General features: G+C 39.3%; 1 protein-coding gene across 3 annotated transcripts; it reads right to left on the bottom strand.

Annotated features, from left to right (window-relative positions):
- Positions 1–2,422: 2,422 nt before the first annotated feature.
- SLC19A3 (solute carrier family 19 member 3) lies at positions 2,423–19,437 on the bottom strand. Of its 3 annotated transcripts, none has more exons than XM_036997838.2 (7): positions 19,329–19,437; positions 16,800–17,036; positions 10,212–10,363; positions 7,687–8,503; positions 5,922–6,114; positions 4,313–4,454; positions 2,423–3,509 (listed from the first exon to the last, which is right to left on the bottom strand). In XM_036997838.2, exons 2-7 carry the CDS (start codon positions 16,810–16,812, stop codon positions 3,324–3,326), a joined length of 1,503 nt encoding a protein of 500 aa, XP_036853733.1. In that variant the 5' UTR covers positions 16,813–17,036; positions 19,329–19,437; the 3' UTR covers positions 2,423–3,323. The 3 variants fall into 3 exon arrangements, with proteins under 3 accessions (XP_036853733.1, XP_036853734.1, XP_073074138.1); XM_036997839.2 differs by lacking the exon at positions 19,329–19,437 and adding an exon at positions 18,640–18,845; XM_073218037.1 differs by lacking the exons at positions 16,800–17,036; positions 19,329–19,437 and adding an exon at positions 14,439–14,585.
- Between the last annotated feature and the right edge of the window lie 303 nt (positions 19,438–19,740).

The raw sequence follows: 19,740 nt of genomic DNA on the forward strand, positions 1-19,740 counted from the left end.
TCATTCTATTTATAAAACAAAATATTTAAGGTATTTCTTCATAAGGTATTCTTAACCAGTCATAATATTCTATACCTTACAAAGTAAACCTGTTTTAATACAAAAAAAATACAATTAGTGATACAAAATATTTTTACTTAAAAAATATTCTTTTTTCTTCTGCATTTGTTCCTTTTAATTATAAATCACATTTAGTTATTCATGAATATAGCAAAAAATATAAACACATTAGAATGGTTACATACAGAGAATATTAAAAAAACCTCCAGCTCCTTATTCTTCAATGCTAATTTATTTCCCAAGAGGTTAAACACTTTTCAAAAATTAGCACTTTAATTGGGTAATGAGTACTTCATGTGGTATCAACATCAAAATTCATGAAAAGAAGACATCTCCCTCCCATTTCCCATCACCCCACAGCAGGTAATCATTGTTACTAGTTTTGTTTGTCCTTCAAGAAAATTGTATGTGCATATAAGCCAATACAGATATTTTTCTTTCATGTGGACACAAATGATCAGCTGTTTCATTCACTATTATTTTGACACTTGACTTTTCTATTAATCAGTATATTTTAGAGCCCTTTAACACTGTGTAAAGATATTCCTCATTTTTATCTAGTTAATATTATTCCAAATGAATATACTGGTGTACCATTGCATATTTTCCTTATCCCCATTTCATAAAGTTTGTGCTTTGAAACAATGCTGTAATGAAAAACCTTTTATATAATTCCCAGGTGTGCAAGTATATTGGAAGCATATATTTCTATCGAGGAAATCTGTACGTGGAAACACACATTTGTGATTTTGAAAATGCCAAATCTTCCGTTGTAGCAATGAAATTTATACTTCCAGTAGCAATCTTGCAGACTGCTTGCTGACCCATCCCCACAGAGCAAAGTGTATTGTCACACTTTCGTATTATTTTCTAATGTGACAGGTGAAAAATGGTATCTTATTTTAGCTTTAATATACGTTTCTCTTAGATACTTAACATTCTAGTTAATTCAAGCCTCTTTTGTGTGTCCGAGCTCTTTCTATTTCCCTTTCTTTGAATTCCTTGTTCACATCCTTTGCCCATTTTTCTATCAGGTTATTTACCTTTTTCTGATCAATTTGTATTGGTTCTTTATAAACTGGGGAAAGTAGCTTAGATGACTTGCAACATTTCCTCCGGATTATCATTTTTCTTTTGCTCATACTATTTTTCCTTCAATGTACAAGTTTAGTTTCACGCTGTCAATTAACTTTTATATGACTTCTAGGTTTTATGTCACTTTAGGAAGGTTTGAGATTAAAAAACAGTTGTTTTCTTCTAGTACTTTTGTAGTTTCAATTTTCTTAATTTGCATATGGATGCATATACATTATATATTGATAGAGTTATTCTAGCATTCTTGGGTTCAAGTTAGGCTTTCCTTTGGGAAAAAAAATGTCCCAATTTTAAAAATTGTTCCAATTTTCTTCTTCTTGCATGAAATGCTATCTTTATCACAGTCTAAAATCCCATGTGAATTAAGGACTACTTCAGAAGTTTCTGCTCTGTTGCTTTGGACTGTCTCATCATGCTCCTATGTTACTGGAATAAAGAGTTTAGAGTAGGAGTTTTTCCTTGCAAATAATTTAATCTCATTTTTCTAGTTGAAAAACATTTTCTTGGTTTTTCTTTAATTTTCCAAAAAAAATTTAGACTCACTCATACTAGTTATTAAAAAAAAAAAACTATTGGGATAGGAATCTAACTTATAAATTTATTTAGGACTGATGTCTTTATATACTTTTTCTTCCTAATCAAGATAGGTTTTCCCATTTGTTTAGGGATTATTTCATAGTTCTCAAAAGTGTTTTCAGGCATATTCATATGTCTTATACATTTATTGTATTATTAAATAGATTAATATAATTATTTTTGTATTATTTTTGTTCTATTATAGATAGGGTTTTTTACTTCTATATCTTCTAAATGGTTGTTGTATCATGAAGGCTGCTGGTTTTTATATACTATCCTTTTGTACTATTATCTCGGTTTTTAGTTAAGTCTCTTGGGTATATACTAGGAATAGTGACAGTTTTGCTTCCTCCTGTGCAATTTTTGACTTCTCATTTTTTTGCTTGTCTAATTGTGTTGGCTAATATCACTAGTTAAATATGAATGATAAGAGTGGTCATCCTTCCATTGCTTTTGATGTAAGTAGGAATGTCATTAATTTTCTCCATTAAGTAAGTGTTAGCTTTTGGGCTGACTTTATTTTTAATCCAGTGACTGAATTTTAGGATTTGGAGAAAAGTATATTTGAAACATAAACCTTGAACCAGGATTCTTTACTCCCATGGCAGACTTCTCAGTGGGTCCTCTGTTGAAGTCAAAGGACAAACTCAGGTAATTTTTAACACAAGTCATCAAAAAATTAGAAAGGCCCTTTAATATTTTGCACACATTATTTTATTTGGCACAATCACTGCCATTTAAAAATTCATGTCCCCTGCCCCCATTCTTATTTATGAATGCTTCTAGAAACCCCTGAAAATTTCTACTTCAGTTTCTCTGTTTTAGACGAACACTTCACTGACATAGCATTAAAACACCCATCTGGAGTCAGGGTGGGGAGAAAGCTCATTGCCTCTCCTAGGACTGCTACAAACTGACATGCGTGTCATTCTGTGGACACACAGGAATGTCGGGAGCTACTCCTGAGGTAGAGTTTCAACAATAAGGCTCAAAATGAAAAGTAATCATGAAAAAATTAAGTGCTGAGATTATTAAATAATAGTTTGTAAATAATTCTATGTTATCAGGCTTAAAGAGGAGTCCTTAGAAATGAGACCAAACCTTGTAGTTCTCTCAGAATACTGCAAGTTATATAGAAATACACTTAATGGAAGAAGAAGGAAAATGGCTTCTGTGATAAAAAAATGTTCCATGTGTTGCCTATTTTGGTAACATCAAGTAAATATTTACACCATGCAAAAGGATCAGTTGCATTAGTATTTCTGCTCACTAATGGGGACCCTCAATTCCAGGAAGGCTGAAATTTTCTCATTGTTTCCGTGCCATTTGCATGCCCTTCCAAGAAATCAAAACCAGAATCTTCCAGTTCTTGCTATTCACGGAGTCCCCAACATGGGTTATTTGAGGTGATGGGCTCTGTTGGCTGTTCTCAGTTCAACTGAGCACACAGATACCTGGTCTAAAGCTGAGATTCTGTTGTGGCTTTGAAAGGTTCATTGGGATCCAGATTTGTGAAGTGCGTCAATTTATGGTACTCAGTGACTTGTGACAAGCAGAGTGTCCTTGCTCAGAGGATAGTGGTTGACACAAGGTTAGAGCCTTGTTCCCATAGTGACTTTCCTTGGTCCCTCTGAGTGTTCTGAGTGTGGGCCATCTGGATTCTGACTTCCGGCAGAGCTCTGCACTTTATTTTGGCATATGGCTGAGCAGATAATGTATATGCTTCGCATTAGGAAAATGCCAGCAATGAATGCAAAATAACTTCCATAAACTAAAAACTGGAGAAAAACAAATAGAATTAATAAACAACACATAAAATACAACCATCTGTGCCATTGATAATACATAGTGACTTTGTTGATTTGCTTGGATTATAGGGTAATTGAGACTTAGGATCTTAATACAGGTTATTTAGATTTGTGCAATACCTTCGTCTTCCATCTTAGAAGAATCAAATATCAAAGTGTGAGAAACGCAGTAACTTAAGAATGCTCGGGACCCAGGGTTACGTGGCTTCAAATCTTTCCTAACATCACCAGTAGTGAGAAAACACTAAATCCCACCGATCTCTGTGTCTATCTTTGGAAGACACTGCGATGCTATACGTAACGTCTCCAAGAATGAATCTTAGACACTGAGGTTACTGCTTACCTGCCTTATCCCTCTTCTTCAGATCTATATGTAAAAGGTGAAATTGGGCTAATTTTCAGTCCTCAGCGTAGTGCGGGAAGAGGAACTGAGTTCTGCGGCCATGTACCTCTTTCTAGCTGAATCTCAGCAAACCTCGTAACCGGATGTTAGGAGGAAGAAGAAACATATGGGAGACACAGTGGCAAGAGTGTTACCTGGTGAGGAGCCAGTGGTTCCCGTAGTGCTAACCGATTGTGAGGATCGCTCAAGACCTACTTGGTGTGTTACAGTGTGCTAATTAAGGAAATGCTTATTTTAAAACTTGCCTCGCCAAGAAATCCAAGAAATTAAATACTGAAAGTCGTTCAGCTTGAAAAAACTTTTGCAATGACCTAGTTATTCTACATTCCCCCAGCAACATGAGCAGGAGAACAAAAATACTGCAGGTTACCTGAATGCTGACTGGCAGGTTGAGTCCTCTCGGATCCACTACAATCACAGTGATGATGGTCTGGATCACCAGGGCAATGAAGGTGTTGATCCCAAACACCAGGGCATAGCGCTCCACACCCAGATTAACTGCGATCTGAAATCTAGCATGAAACATTGAATATGGTTTTTGACAGGAACATACAAAGATCTTATCTTTAAAAGACAGGAACTGAAGAGAAAGCAGTGTCTTGTTAACAGCAATTTTTACCCAAATCTCCTCCAGTATAGACCAACAGGCAAGGAAAGGGAGTTAAAAATACAGTTAAGGGCTGAGTGAAAATACAGTTAAAGGAAATATGGCAAAATTCCTCCTATCCAATTTAATTCTTCCAGAACTTACCCCTAAATGTTCTCAGTTATCATGACTTGAGAAGACTGCATGAGATCTGATTTTAGATACTGATTCACAGTGAATTTTTATGAAAATGCAAGCAACACCCAATCTAAGGACTTTTTTTGGAGAGTTATGCTTCTTTAATTGTTAATTATATTAACAGTTTCAAAGTTTTGTAGGTGACTTATTCTTTGGAAGATCCAGACCATGACTGGTTGCACAATTGAGTCTGTAATTCATTTTTTAAAATAATGATATAACTTATTTATTACAATTAATAATTATATAGATTCTGAAATCTTCTTATAAAATACTTCTGAAAGACTGGCAAATGTATGTTAGACTTCTTCCTTGGAAGGCAGGTGCAAGGCTGTGGGTTCTGACTATTCTTAAAATGAAAAGAAATAATGTAATCCTACCGTAACATTACAAAAAAGAAAACTCAAGACATATAAGTTTGAGTCATTAAACTGACACATGTCAGTGAAAATAAAAAACAACTTGCTTATAAAAAATAAACAAGTTTAATCTCTTTCCTTTGTATCATGACCTTTCCCAGGGTGCTTATATTTCTGTGTTTTGTCAATTACTTATCAAGCATTTTTCACAAATTAAAAACCAAAATTTAATAAAGCTTTTGGCTCGACTTCTTTCATGTGATTTGAAATTCAAATGTTTCTAATCTCTTTTGATTGATACCAAAGCCCAATTCCCATTGTCAGCTTTCTCTGCACTTTTATATGGGACCAAATGCTTTTAAGTAAAAAAAGTAATTTCTGCAATTTGCAGTTTCTTGTAATCTTTGCATCTGTTTTTTTCAGTATGCAACTTTTTATAACTTGTTGAGAATACTTTGTTTCACACAAAAGTATATGCCTGGAAAGTGAAATTAGGGATGATGAAATCTAAACTTAATCATTCAAAACCAGGTTGCCCCCTACCTTGTTATGGCAAATTGCTTGAAATAAAAATCACAACCTGATAGTGTATCATTGCTTTTGGTTTATGAACCTACAGACTTTTTTCCTTGGTAACTAATCTTAGCAATATTTGGAGGACAAATAGTTAAATGAACAGATGGCACTAATTGTGTCTAATTTAATATGAAGTAGTCAACACCTAATATTGCAATTGATTAAAAGCCCCTCTGAAGTTCTTAAAAGAACTATAGGAACACAGAAAAGAGACAATGGCTTAGTTTCAGGAGTGGAAAGAAATGGTTGGTAATACTTACACTGCTATGGTTATAAGAAGCATATAGCTGGACTTGAATATCAAGTAGCCAGCATAGCATGCCCAGATGTTGGCTGCATAATGCATGAGAAATAGAGAGCCTGCGTTGACAACTGAGAAGATCCCCAGGGCCAGCTCTCCCAGTAGATCCCAGTTGACTTTCACATAGCCCACTGCAAAGGCAGCCACGGCCCCTGAGAAAGAAGCAGTAAAGAAGATCAGACACAGTGACTGCTCCTGGGAAATACCAACATGCTCTCTTAAATAAAACTCAGGTATTAGGTAATCCTAAAAGGCGAATATATTGCTATCCCAAAAATAGCAGATCCACCTAACTGTGGATTTATCCTTTTCTTAACCATGTTTTCGTTTGGCTGATCTCTTTACTTCCTGTTCTTTCATTTAGTCCTCACACTTTTTAATTAGCACCAACTACATGCCAAGCACTGTGCTGTGCAGAGGGGCCAGGAAGGTTCCTAACCACAGCAGAGTAGGGAAAAATGATACATAGCTCAGTCACTTAATATGACATGTTAAGAGCAGAGAGAGAAAAAGATGAAACAAATGCTTTGATAGCACACCTGGCCAGTGCATCTCTGCTGCCTTTATCATTTTTTTATCATGAAGTTCTTTTCAGTGATGGGTAACAGATCTGTTGTGTTGGGTGGTACATTTTAGTCTTATTATTAATCTTTATTAATATTAATCTTATTTCTAGGGTCCATCTTGATGTTTTCAAGATCTGGCCTAATTTACTTGGGGTTTTGGATGAATAGACTTATACTGACTTGCAGAGTTTAGGAGATTGAATAACTGACTGTATTTAGAGTTAGTAATCATAGTTCTCTTCAACAAAATGAAAGGTATTTATGTTTCAGTTCACTGACATTTGATTAACTTTTCCTCATGTCAACTAGTAAAGAACCATTACTACAAAGGAAATAAAATTATACCCCCCACTAGAATTCGGAGTGTAGAGAAATAATTTCAGTTAATCGAGTCTAGCACAGTCCTGGGTTGCAGTAGTTAAACTGAAGCCTCCCAAAAGGAAGACAATAATAAACAGGGCACGACATGGGTTTTCAGAAATTTTTTGTACATGAGGGTGTAGAAATCTCCTGCTTTCTAAAAACTATCTTCTAAGTCTCATTTGCATTTAAGTCTCCATTTACCAGGACATAAATATTTATTGTAGAATAAACTTCAGTGGCAGATTTCCTTCTGATACTAAAATACTGACTCTAAGATACCTTCTACTTCTCATTTAAATCTCTTAAGAAAGTTACTTTAGAAGATTTTTGGTGTGTAGCCTAGGATTGTTAAAGGCAGGCACTAAAGCAAATCCTTTATAAACAAGGTCTTCCAGTGACAATTCGGAAGGCTTAACAGCTCAATTTACTTTCTAAAATAATAAAACTCTTTATATATAAGATGCCTATTTTCCATTTGATATTGAAAACAATCACGGAAGACCAGGGGATATTATTAACATTCTTCGTCCTGATGAACTGGAATCCTAGGAATCTGGCAAGAGTATAATTGTTGGGCGGTTACTCCTGAGCTTAAGTTACTCATTATAGCTATGCCACATGAAATAGAAGTGTCATGGTCCTCTTTTTCTACTCCCATGCCTTCCCTTCCAAAAAAAAAGATTGGCATGCCTTCTTAACAGAGCTAATTTACCAGCATACATAAGTTTCTCAATGGGAGACATGAACTGAGTGGGAGTGAGACCATCAAAGGAAGATAAATCAATGTTTATTTACCTTCAAAGGTTCCAATAGCTTCTACTGCCCCGTTATAGATGGAAGAATTTTGGGATGATGGTGCCTTGTAATCCCACAGGATTTGAACATAGTTCAAAACCTGGTTAAAACCTGCTGTGGAAAAAGCCCACCACAGGGACCAGTAAAAAAGATGCTTTGAGGAGTAGCACGCCTTCAAATCTTGGAACCATTGCACAAAAGCTCTCAAAGCTATGTTTCTTGGCTTCGGGCTGCTCAGCTGGTCATCATCCAAGTTGCCTGAAATGGTGAATAGTCCCTGGCAGACTGGTCCCTGATCCTTGGGAGGTCCCTCTAAGAAAGCATCCTTTCCTGGTGGATTTGGAGGAGCTTCTTTGCTGGGATTTGCATGAAAAAACATGCTTTTCTTAGGCATCGGTAGAGAAAGTGAGACAAGAAAGGCCACGGACACAGAGGCCAAGGTTATGACATTGAGGTAAAAGTACGACAGGTTGGCCAGGGAGACCAAGAGTTGGGCCAGCACTGAGGCCGCCGTGTAGGCCACCAGCGTGACACTCCTGCAGCAGCCACTCACTCGCTGGTAGTACTCGGGGCTGACCACGCTGTAGATGTAGGCATAGTAGGCCACCTCGGTGGCGGAGACCATTCCGTAGAAGAACTCCACAGCCTGCATGGCCCTCACTCCTTGGCCAAACAGCAGCAGCAGCCAGGTGATGATGAAGCTAATCCCTTGTAGGACGATGACTGGCTTGTAGCGGATGTAATCGGTGAGGATAAACACAGGGAGGAGCAGGACCAGGTAAGAGTACGTCCAAATGGGAAAGATCTCATTTGTGATCTATGAAATTGAAAAAATGGATAGTGTGACCATGAGGCACCAGGAAGTGAAGAGAGTTACCTTTCGTAGGTATGTACCTTTGGTAGGTAAGGCACATCTGGCCTGCCCAGTATCAAATTCTGCATCCCATCAGATAGGAGATTCTTCATATTATGGAAGAGTACAATAGAGAACTGATTTTCAAGGAAACAGCGAGGAAAACAGTTCCCCCTGCTCCCAAAAATTCCAATGTATATGCTTATGTGCATCCTAGTAGAAGAATATATTGTCTTAATGTGCAATCTGAACTATATTAAATTTAAACAGCATGTACATTTGAGTAAACTACTTGAAAATTGTTCAACAGACATTTCTGGTTTTTCAGGCTCTTAAAAAATACCATTACCTCCTTGTTCATGGATTAACATTAGATAAAGTGACCATAATATTAGAAGAATCCAGCAACCTTTATCTTTATTTGATCCATCACTATGTAAAACATCGTCAAAGTGTGGATGAACACATGTGAAGATAGCTAGAGTAAACAAGCTTACAGAATTACCAAGTGGGAACAAGTAAAGCATTGAATTTCCTTCCTGGGCACATTTGCTGGGCTTCCAAACCATTTTCCCTCCAGTTCTGATTAATCTCTGCTTACCCCATTCTGGCTTCAAATGAATATGGGTCATTTAATGCACTGAGTCAGACACGCATGCAACCTCAATGTCCACTCATAGAGAGAAAAGCCTGACAAAGCTGTTGATTTGGGGTCATGAATGAGGCAGGTGCAGCTCGGTGACACTAGCATTTGTTCTGTGCCCCTCTACAGCTACCTTGGTGGGGGGTCCAAACATCAATGACGAGGGAGATGTTCAGTGATCTGAAAGCCTGGTCTCGCTGAGCGGCCCCTCAGAGGATGGGTTCCCTGACTGGTCCATGGTGGTCACAGGAGCAAGCCCCCAGGGGGGGTCACAGGCTGATTTTGGACCCATGTCTGTCCTTTGTTTTCTCCGAATTGTGACATGCTTCCATCTGGAAAACTCTGAAACAGAGTTGTTGCTAAGCAATTCAACCACAGGGCAGCAAGCTTGCCTTCATTCTTACCACCTCATCACCAAATTAACGAGCAGCGATGAGCCCTCCAAAGGAAGCCACGCACTCTGCAGTGTTTTCATAGCTACGGATGGAGGTTACAAAACCAGTTCAGGATAACTCTCCTGCTGGACCAGTGCCTTTTCTTATTCTACTTGTGAAAAAAGACATGGATTTCTAAGGAAGATAATTTGACCTTTCAGGGAAGATAAATTGGGAGATAAAGCTGCTAATGTCTCACCTGTTAGTTAACAGCTTTTCAAAACTGAGTAAGATGTCCTCAAGAAATGGCACAATCTTTATTAGGTCTTGGTTATAACTCAGCAGCCTGAAAGTTTATTAGAAGACTAGATCCTGTGCCTGGCAGGGATTTTATTTTGGGATTAGTGTAACAGAATCAGTGGAGACCAGAAATGTTCCTATGCATTAAGACTAACGTTAGAACTCCATAAAAGTTAAAATATTTGTTACACATGGAGAGTGTTTTGAAAGTGTGAGGAAGGAAGAGTTTGAAAATGGGATTCATTGAGGTCCATGTGATAATCTTATCTCAAGTTGAATAAAATACTAATTCTATGTCCTTGTTCAAATCCTATAAAATTAAACCATATTAAGATAAGCATGTAGATTGATTTACCTCTGCACTGGTCAGGTTTTTGTCTGGTCCAGATAAATACGGGATAAGGAAGGGTTCTGAGGGTTTTAACATGGAGAAGAATCCGAACAGGCAGAGGGTCACAGTGGGATAAATCCAGGAATGGCTCGGTGAGATTCGGAAAACATCCACGGCTGATCAAATGGAAACAAAGTCAAAATTAACAAAGATGGTTATTCTTTTTTGGCATGTTGGATGTAATGAAAACTGATTTCTAAATGCCTTATGAAAGGTTCATATATATATATGCAGTTGACATGAGAAGGTGAGTAAGGAGCTGCTCTTAGGTGACCCTCCTTGGGTGAGCTGGTCAAACTCTCCTTTTTCAATGCATTTCTTATGCACTGCAGCTCAGGGTAGTCACATTTCTTGAGCATTCTTCACCGCAAACACTCAGTAATGGGTAGCTAATAAAAGATGAACCAAAGGCCACTATCTAAAAGTAAGTAAGGACATCAGCTAGTGAATTGCTGGTGCATGTGTGGAAGGTAAAAATGTTTGTCCTTCTGAGAGGACAAACCCAAGAGAACAAAAAGTTGATCAAGCCCTCTGTTATCTGCACACTCTATTTTGCACTGTGACTCTGAAATCTTTAATACATTGGATGGCATGAATTTAATTACACATGTATCTCTCCATGAGACTATCCCTTAGTGCCTAACACAGACATCCAACATACTTTTGTTAGGTGTCACCGATCTGAGAATTTATCATTCTGTAATTTAAAAAATTAAACTAGATAAAGATTTGACTTGACCACTTTCCTGTACTGTGTCCCTTTTCCACAGTGGTGCTAACTCTATGTTGGGAATGAGAGGCATTGCCTCTTAGGGTGTTGTTCCATTTTTCTTTATGACGGGTCCAATTTCCTCTCCAAGTCTTCAGTTACACACTACTCAGTGGGGGCAGGTAGCTAATTCACACTTCCTACTCTGTTCTTAACCCAGAAATAAATGTGCTTGAAATTCAAACTCCAGACAAAAAGTCCAGTGGAGGATCCTTTGTCACTGCACAGGAGAAAACATAAAACAGAACAAAACAAAAAACCCTTAAGTTAAGGTGGCTATATTGGAAAGCACGTGGATCATCACGTACACAGGGAATCGGCATTCCTTCACATTTTGGATCAAGCTTTACTTTGTAAAGCGTACATATCTTTGGTGCATTATCTCATTAAATCTTCAGAATAACAGTATAATATATACTATTATTTCCAATTCCCAAGTACAGATATGGGAGATCCACAATGTCCAACAACTGGCTTCAAACCACATCGCCGAGATCTGAAGCCAGGAGCCCCTGGCACCCCTCAGGGTGCTTCCACCTGCTCCACCCTGCCCCACCCCAGCGCTCCTTCTTCCTCCCCTGGTCCTCATACCCTAATCTGTCCTCGCAGGGAAGGAAGAAGGAGCTGCTGTGAACACATTCATACTACAGATTATGGCTTCCTACGCAGAGCTTCCAGGGGCAATTATAATTTGAAAGTGGCCTGCGGAGAGGGAAGACGATGCTCACTCCAGAAGAGAGAGTCACCTGGGTGGGCCGCCCCGTATCCAGGAACTTTGCTAGGGGCTAGGCAGGTGGGGAGGGCCTGTGGGCCACGGTGGCCAATGGTCTCATGATTCTTGGAAGTGCTGATCACTATCTTTTTTTATTTTTACCTTATCAACTCGGGGGAGATCCTGCTCTTTTCTGGCATCATGACTATGATGATCAAATTACTTCTGCAAGCTCTGTAATTTCTACATTTTGAAAATTACTCTTTCTTTGATAATTTTGTGAGACAGAAGTGGTATCTTTCGTAGGTGGGGAAATGGGGGCCAGAGGCAATAAGATTTGTGCCAGTTTTCACATTTAATCAACATTAGAACCTGGATTTAGTTTAGACTGTTTTTCTAATTCTGAGGTCAAGTAATCTTTCCTCTTACACTGTGTTGAGAATGCCTGCTCATATCCTCAGAAATTCCAATTGCAGTTTATTTTCAAGTAGCACTTTTCAGATTGGGAGTGTCAAAACATTTAGTGGGTTGCAAGCAGCATTGTTTTTAAATGTTGCAGAAAAGATAATAAATATAAAAATGTACCACAGAGCAAGGCTGTTTTTCTTTTCCTGAAACTTTGTTTGGGTTATCAATATATAGATACATAAAAAAGTGATCACACCGTACATCATACTTTTCTGTGGGACAGAGTCCCTAGGTTAGAAGTCACAGAGGCAAGTATGGGACTGAATATCTACTCACACCCCTCACAAGCACACTTGATGATGTCACCATGGAGTACCCGCTGTGTCTGGGGGGACCACAGACTTCACAGCAAAACACTACCCTGAAAAAGACTGCTCTTTTGCTATTCTCCTATTTATCATTAATTTTGACGCCCTAATTGTATCCTCCTCCTAAAGAACACCCTATACATCCCTTTGCTTCACTGACTCTAATTTGAGGACATGAATTGCGGTGATTGTCTAAGTGGACACATCTGACAGCAAGCTGTTTCTCCTCTCCCTGTCCGTGCTTTCCAAATAAGATACTCCCTTTAAAAGTTGCTCCTGTGGTAGTAATTCACACATCTTACTCATGTGCTCCATCACCATTTAAAAAAAGGTACAAGTAATGCTATGTAGGCAGTCTGTTTAAAGGATGGAAAAGAAAAGGACATTCTTGAGACAAAACGTCAGCCTGTCAGGCTATCATGACTTGAAATCTACAGGATCCAGAAGGAACAAGAGAGACCGAATGAATGAGCGACTCCTGCTGGCAGAGACGCGGAGCAGCTCAGTCCATCACAGAGCCTCCCTTGGTGGGCTGGGACGGGTAGGAGGGTTCTTCAGAGGGAGAACCGGGGCTAGCGAGCAAAAGTAGATAAAGAAGTGGGTGCTGAGTGTGGGCCTGTTTCCCTCCACAGCTACGGCAGCCCCGGCTGCCACCACCTCTACCTGCCCAGTAAGCCAGAAGGTGCTTGCTTCTGACTTACTTGCATTATCTGTGCACATGGGCGGTACATTATGGGGGTCCTGGGCATAAAGGGCCAGGTGCCATGTTGGGGCTCCCAGCCAGCCAGTGTGACCTGGAATGAACCCCAAAGACAGTCAATGCCTTTGCATCGGAAGTGACCCACCTAAATTACTTTGAAAATGATAATACTCCTATCTCTTTTTGCTGGGAGGGGAATAATGATTATTTTTCATTCAAAGCCACAGCTGTCCCACCGAGGACCCGGCAATAGTCTATGGTTAAGTCTCCAGCTTCTTTCCATCCTTCATTTGGGTCCATTTCTGGAAGGCCATATATTTTTGCTGCTGCTTCCCTTTCTCCAGGCTATGTGGAGGTGCTGTAGCCTTTTTCTAAATGACAATCCCCTTACTAGCAGAGTTAATCCCATTTTGTTTTACTTTATTTCCTAAAACATCTACGATTTACTTGTTTTTTGTCTATGACCAAATTGGGGCTGGGGTAGCTTCTCACTGTTTCTGTTCTCATCTGGAAACATTTGTTGGATTTTCTTTTTATAGAAAAGTTTTGAAAAAAGTGGAAAATCTTCCTTTTACTTGGAAAAAAGTCTTTTTATGCAACCTCTTATATGTTTCTAGTCTCTTGGTCTCAGAGTTCAATTTTTCCTCTAGTAAAGAATAATAATACATAATTTATAAATGTAACTATTAAAAAATCTCATAATAAATAATAATTTGTTCCAATTATTGCCTTATTATTGACTTCTTCCCCTCTGATTGTTCTTTAACCATACCCTTAAATCTTTCTAACTGGCCCCATCTTATTCTGTTTGAATGTGCATCATTTTAATAATAGTCATAAGTGTTTCTTTGCTTTATAATACTGTCTCTGATATCTCCACTTCTCTTATATTGACTGTAAAAGTAGATCATTTGTTATTATAACTATGGATGGGGACAAGGAAACTTTCAGTTAGTCTTATCTTGTACATTCACTGTCTGAACTAAATCTTCTCCATATCTGTGCACATAAAAATGTCCAGGTATTCTTCATCTATGCCAGGGGGAACTATATGGGGCCTAAGCCAGTGTGGACCTTATCTAAATTTCAGGCACCGACAGTGTCCTGTTTCTTAATCAATAGGCTGTGCATTTGCATAAGTGTATATATATAAAAATTCTATGGTCATAAATATTTTTATTTGCATAGGACAGGCAACTATTAAAAAGGAAGAGCGGTAATAATTATTACATACCAGTGGGCTTTCTGGCTTCTTGAGGTCTGGGTGGAATTCCCAGCCAAGAAGGACCTTAGCTGATTAGATTCCTCCTCTCACTCCCAGAAGATGGAATTCCCCCATAGCCAAAGCTTTCAAAGCTGTGGGCTCCCTGAAGCAGAGGGCAAGATGCTTCGATCAAACAAAGACCTTCTCCAAACCTGCGTTTGCAACAGTTCCCCACAACAGAGAGCCTGGGGTACACAGAACTAGGTTAGCGGGAAGGGATCGTTTTATCAAATCCTCTCCCATAATCGTTTGAAGATACTGCCAGAATTAACTGAGATGACAATAATTTAGAAGAAAAGTATCTAGAATCTCCAGTGTCCCTGATATGGAGCCCAAATACCTATCTCAAAGAACAGAGCAGGAGACTGATAATTTTAGATAATCATGCATCTCACAACCTCTAAATTCCAAAGGACTTGGACAGCTGGTTGAGAGAGCTGACATTTGCAATTGGCTTCACTCCTGAAGGCCCAAAGCCTTTTGAAAAATAATTAGGGCCAGTACTTGTTACATTTTCCAAAAGGTCCACCTTTTAGATATTCAACACCGCTAGTGCCAGACAGAAGCAAACCAAAAGTTCGATTATTCAAAACCTAAATATTTGCTCTTTGCTGAAAACAGAATATAAAACTACTTGTATCTCTTCATCTACTTTCTACAAAAATAAAGGGACTATAACTTGAAGTAAAACATCCAAATCAAATGAAGGGATACTGTCTGCTTGAGTCAAGGCAATGTGACACTGGAGGAAGGCACAGGGAAGTAACTCCAGGGAATCGCTTAATTACTATTCATTCCTCTGTTGCGAAATCAGGATGGGAGGGTGGTTTCACCAATTCCTAACAGGCTTTCATATTTTAGCTGTGACTTCATCTTATTTCAAATGAATTTTACTGACCTCTACCTCCCTCTACACATGAAAACAAATTTGACATAATAATAAACTCTAGTGCCATAGAGTACTGTCTAAAATAAAACAGATTTTTGTGACCTAGGGATTAGCAAATATGTCATTGACATGATAGAAAGGACTAAATTTAAAGGCAAAAAAAATGATAACTGGATTTCATCAAAAAACTGTATCTGCTCATCAAGAAAAACCATTAAGAAATCAGAAAGGAAAATGAGAGAGAACATTTCACAACCACTAGAACGCCTAAGTACAAGAAGACTAACATACTAATGCCGGTGCGGATTCGGAGCAACTAAATTCATACACATTGCATGTGGGAATGTGAAATAGTATCAGTTCTTTGGAAAACCATTTGGCAATCTATAAAGGAATGTTCATGTATTCATAATTGTGGAAAAATGGGAAGCAACCAAAATGTCCATTAAAAGGTGAATGAATAAAAAAGATTGTATATTTAAGCAACTGAATGAATTAGCAATAAAAAGGAATGAACTATTGCAAAAATATGGGTGAGTGTAAAAAGCATTGTGCTGCGTCAAAGAATCCACACATAAAACTGGAAGATTCCATTAATATCTATAGAGTCCTAAAACAAGCAAAACTAATCTACAGTGACAGAAACTGAATCAACTATTGCCTGGGGTGGGAGATAAGGAAAGGAATGAATGCAATAGAGCACAATGGAACATTCTGGACTATGAAAATGCTCTATAACTTGATTGTGGTGGGGTTACAAATTGACACACACCTGTGAAAATTCATTTACTATACACTTACAATGTATATTTTATTATTTGTAAACTGGATCTCAATAAAGATGACTGGAAAAAAGGAATAAATCACTGATGCACAGCACACAACAAATGAATCTCAAACACTATGTTGTGTAAAAAGAAGTCAGACATATAAAAATGACATACTGTATGATTCCGATCAGAAATCAGAACAGTGGTTATATCTGAGATACATATATGGGGGCAGGTGGGAACTCACTGGTAAGGGGAATGAGAGAACTTTCTGGGATGATAAAGCATCCTAGAGCTGGTTGGGACATAGTTACATGGGTATATGCAATGATAAAGACTCAAACTAAAGATTCATATTTTATATTGTATGTAAATTATATCAATTAAAAACAATACATGCTTAACTGCTCCCCTTACACATTTTACTGGGTAGGCTTCCTGAAGCCCTGGACTTTTCCTATTGGTGTCTAGACTATGGTTTTTCCAAATTCAACACTAGGCAAGGTCTCTATTTAATCTGGAAACAGAACAGCATCTTTGAAATTGAGTCTATCCTAAAAAATTCAGAGTGGCAACAGTGCCCATAAATTAAAGCTAGGACAGACCTACAAACTTTTGAAGTCTGGTCACATATAACAGTGTTCAAAAGAATACAAAGAGAATAAGAGTTACCTGTTCCTTCCATGATGAGTTTCTTTCTAGAAGCAAGTCCCACCTTCAGATCCAACTCCTTTTCCTTCCCGCTGCAAGCTGCTGTCACTGGAGGGAGTCCTTGCTCTCACTGGAGTCTGAGAAGTCCTGCTTTGGAATTGACAGTCCAGAGTAATGGCTTTATACACCAAAGCCCACCTACTTCTGAGGGCTTTATACTGGAATACACCGCCTTCCACAGCCTTTTTTGGAATCTCACTTAAAAAAAAATACAGAACCAGATTCAGATCTTTTTACAACAGAATCGCGGAGGTAAACATTTCAAAAATACTTTCCCCTGAATGCTAGTACTAGTCTAATTTAGTTTCTCTAGAATTTGGTATTAAGAGACTTAGAATCTCAGAAACAGTCCTACCACCTATTTCCCACTCATAATTCTTTATGTACCTTATCCCTTCCCCAAAAAACAAACTTTGATGAAATGAAGCACTCCACAGAACTTCAGAGGGTGTGAATTAGGTCCGCACATTCAATATCCAGGCTGGCATAGTTTCACTTTTGGTCAAAACCATTTCAAGAGTGATCTTTAAAAATCACGCTTTGTATTCCATTATGTCAGATCATTCCTTTGTGTATGCATGGAACATTTGCTAATGAATTAGTCCTCCCCTCCCAAATTGTTTATTCTCTGTGTTGCTGGGGCAGCTGAAGAAATAAAGTGGGGGACAGCTTACACAGAAAGCCAACTAACCACATCTACCCACGGCAATGCAGTGTGGGTAATTGGTGAAGTGGACAGGTGTGGGTGCGGGTAGGGAAAAGTCTGTGCTTCCCTATATGTTGTTTGAGCTATTTTATAATTCTGTAAACTGTTGTACTGATAGCAATGTGATATTTCACATTCTTGTCTATAGACACGCGAATGTTTCTCTCTAATGAAGGGACAGCCCTCTTCCCCTCTCCCCCAAGAAAAAACAGTTTTTCTTCCATTTCAATATTCCTGAACTATAAATATACCCATTCTTTGGATTCTCCTTAGATCTGGTTGTAACTGCCTAACCAGTTTTCTCATTACTGAGTTAATAAAACTCTTTTTGTGTCTGTATGAAAGTCAAGACTTTATTCTTTGCAGAAAACTATATTTTAATACTTTTTACCATTCACTGTGCCCCTAGCCTATCCAAATAACCTCCAGTTTATTCCTCTGAATCGAAATGATTTGCTGATAGTTGTTAAATTACCAAATCGCCTTCAATATTTTGACAGCTCACTGCTGACCTTCCCAGCCTTAAGCTTATTTGTTTTTCCCTTCCTCAGATCTGGGTTCCTGGCGGCCGGTGTGGTCCAGCGGAAAGGCAGACGACTTTGTAGTTTGAGGCTCATGTAGCCCCACCCCTGTCTGGCATGTCCTTAACCTCTCCAAGCCTTCTTTTAAAATGCGTATAATCACACCCACGTCACAAGAAGACTCAGGAACCACTCAGTCTGGTTCTTGGCACAGATCAGGCCCTCAGTAAAGTCTCCTTCCCAGCTCCTCACGGAGGCACAGAGCACAAATTCAACCAGAATGAGCACAGCTGGGCACTCATAGTTCAGAGACAGTAACCTTGTTCAGAAAGGTACGTGGTAGGTAATCTAACCTAAACTGCTAATGGGCAGCAGGCCAAATAAATTCATCTTTGAATATTTATGCTTGAATAACATTTACCCTTACCCAACCTTGAGAAATCATTGTTGAACTACAACCAACAACGACTGAGCCAATGTAGCAGCGTTTCTGTCCATTTCAGCGACTACTAGACAGTTTGAAGAGAAACGTATTTGGAAGTTAGCTATATTTTGGTCTATTTAAAATACATACCTTAATGAAAACACACCTTTCACCTTAGAAGCCCCCAGTGTTTTCCAGTATTGGTGAGAGCAAAACACTTCTGTGTCTTTTCTTAAAAAGAGTATTTCATTCACTCTTTTCAAACTTTAAACTCTCCGCAAACTCAAACTTGTCTCACATTTACAGCAGCGGCATTGACTTAACGAATAATTGTGATACATGTTCTTTGATGACTTGGGTATCACTTCCAGAAAAATTCCTATAAGGTACAGTTATGTTTTCCTTTAATTCAAGTAGTCTCAATAGAGTTTCAGGTCTTTTGACTCCCAAGTCCCCTTGTAGGACTTTTTCTGCCATTCTTGGATTGGGATTTGTAATTCTGTGCTAAGGTGTTTTTTTTCCAGTTGAAATCTGTGAACTCGTCTGTCACCACGGGAGGTGCTGGCCCTCCACCAAATACCAGGTCTTAATTAATCTGTTTTTCCAGATGGCTGAAAGAGGGAATTCAGGCCAAACCTTGGGCGAGTACCGGCCGCGCGACGGCAGGGAGCGCAGCGCGCGGCGGCTCCGGGGAGCGCGGCCCTCCCTCCGCCCGCCGGGGCCGAGGCCCGTGCCGCGCGCCGCCCCAGCGCAGTCCCCGCATCCGCGGCCCGACCGGGGAGGGCTGGCGCGGGGCGGGGTGTTTCTCCGGGTATCTCACCTCCCGGGGCTGGTCTTACCTATCGGAGAGGGTTTCTGCTCGGCAACTCGCTCGCATTCCTAAAGAACCAGCCCCAGTGACCGTCCCGTCTGGCGAAGCCAGGCGCTGGAGGTAGGGGTTGGGGGCGGAGCCTGCCCCATGCGGAGACCGGAGGCCCCGCCCCCACGTTTTACATATGCTAAGGATAGGCTTCTTGAACCTTTACACTGGGAGGCAGAAATCCCATGTCTGTGGACAAACCCTGCGTCCATACGTCTGCGCGAAAGGAACAGACTGCAGTGATATGCTGACACCCGATATCAATGTAAACAAGCAGCATGAGCTCAGTGCAATGTCGATTGGTTTATAAATACATCCTTTCCTATAAATCCATTTATTTCTCCCCCAAACTCATGAGAAATACAGCTAAGATGTCCATTCTGCATATGAAG

The sequence above is a fragment of the Manis javanica genome, chromosome 12, assembly GCF_040802235.1.
Source record: "Manis javanica isolate MJ-LG chromosome 12, MJ_LKY, whole genome shotgun sequence".
Taxonomy (NCBI): Eukaryota; Metazoa; Chordata; class Mammalia; order Pholidota; family Manidae; genus Manis; species Manis javanica.

What these genes read in the sequence shown, in the direction of transcription:
- SLC19A3 (XM_036997838.2), bottom strand. An exon ending in AGCTATTGGAACCTTTGAAG is followed by an intron (nt 6,115 to 7,686) that starts GTAAATAAACAT and finishes CTTCTTTCTCAG; the next exon opens with GGGCCGTGGCTGCCTTTGCA. An exon ending in ACCTGCCAGTCAGCATTCAG is followed by an intron (nt 3,510 to 4,312) that starts GTAACCTGCAGT and finishes GTTTTTCTCCAG; the next exon opens with TTTTTAGTTTATGGAAGTTA.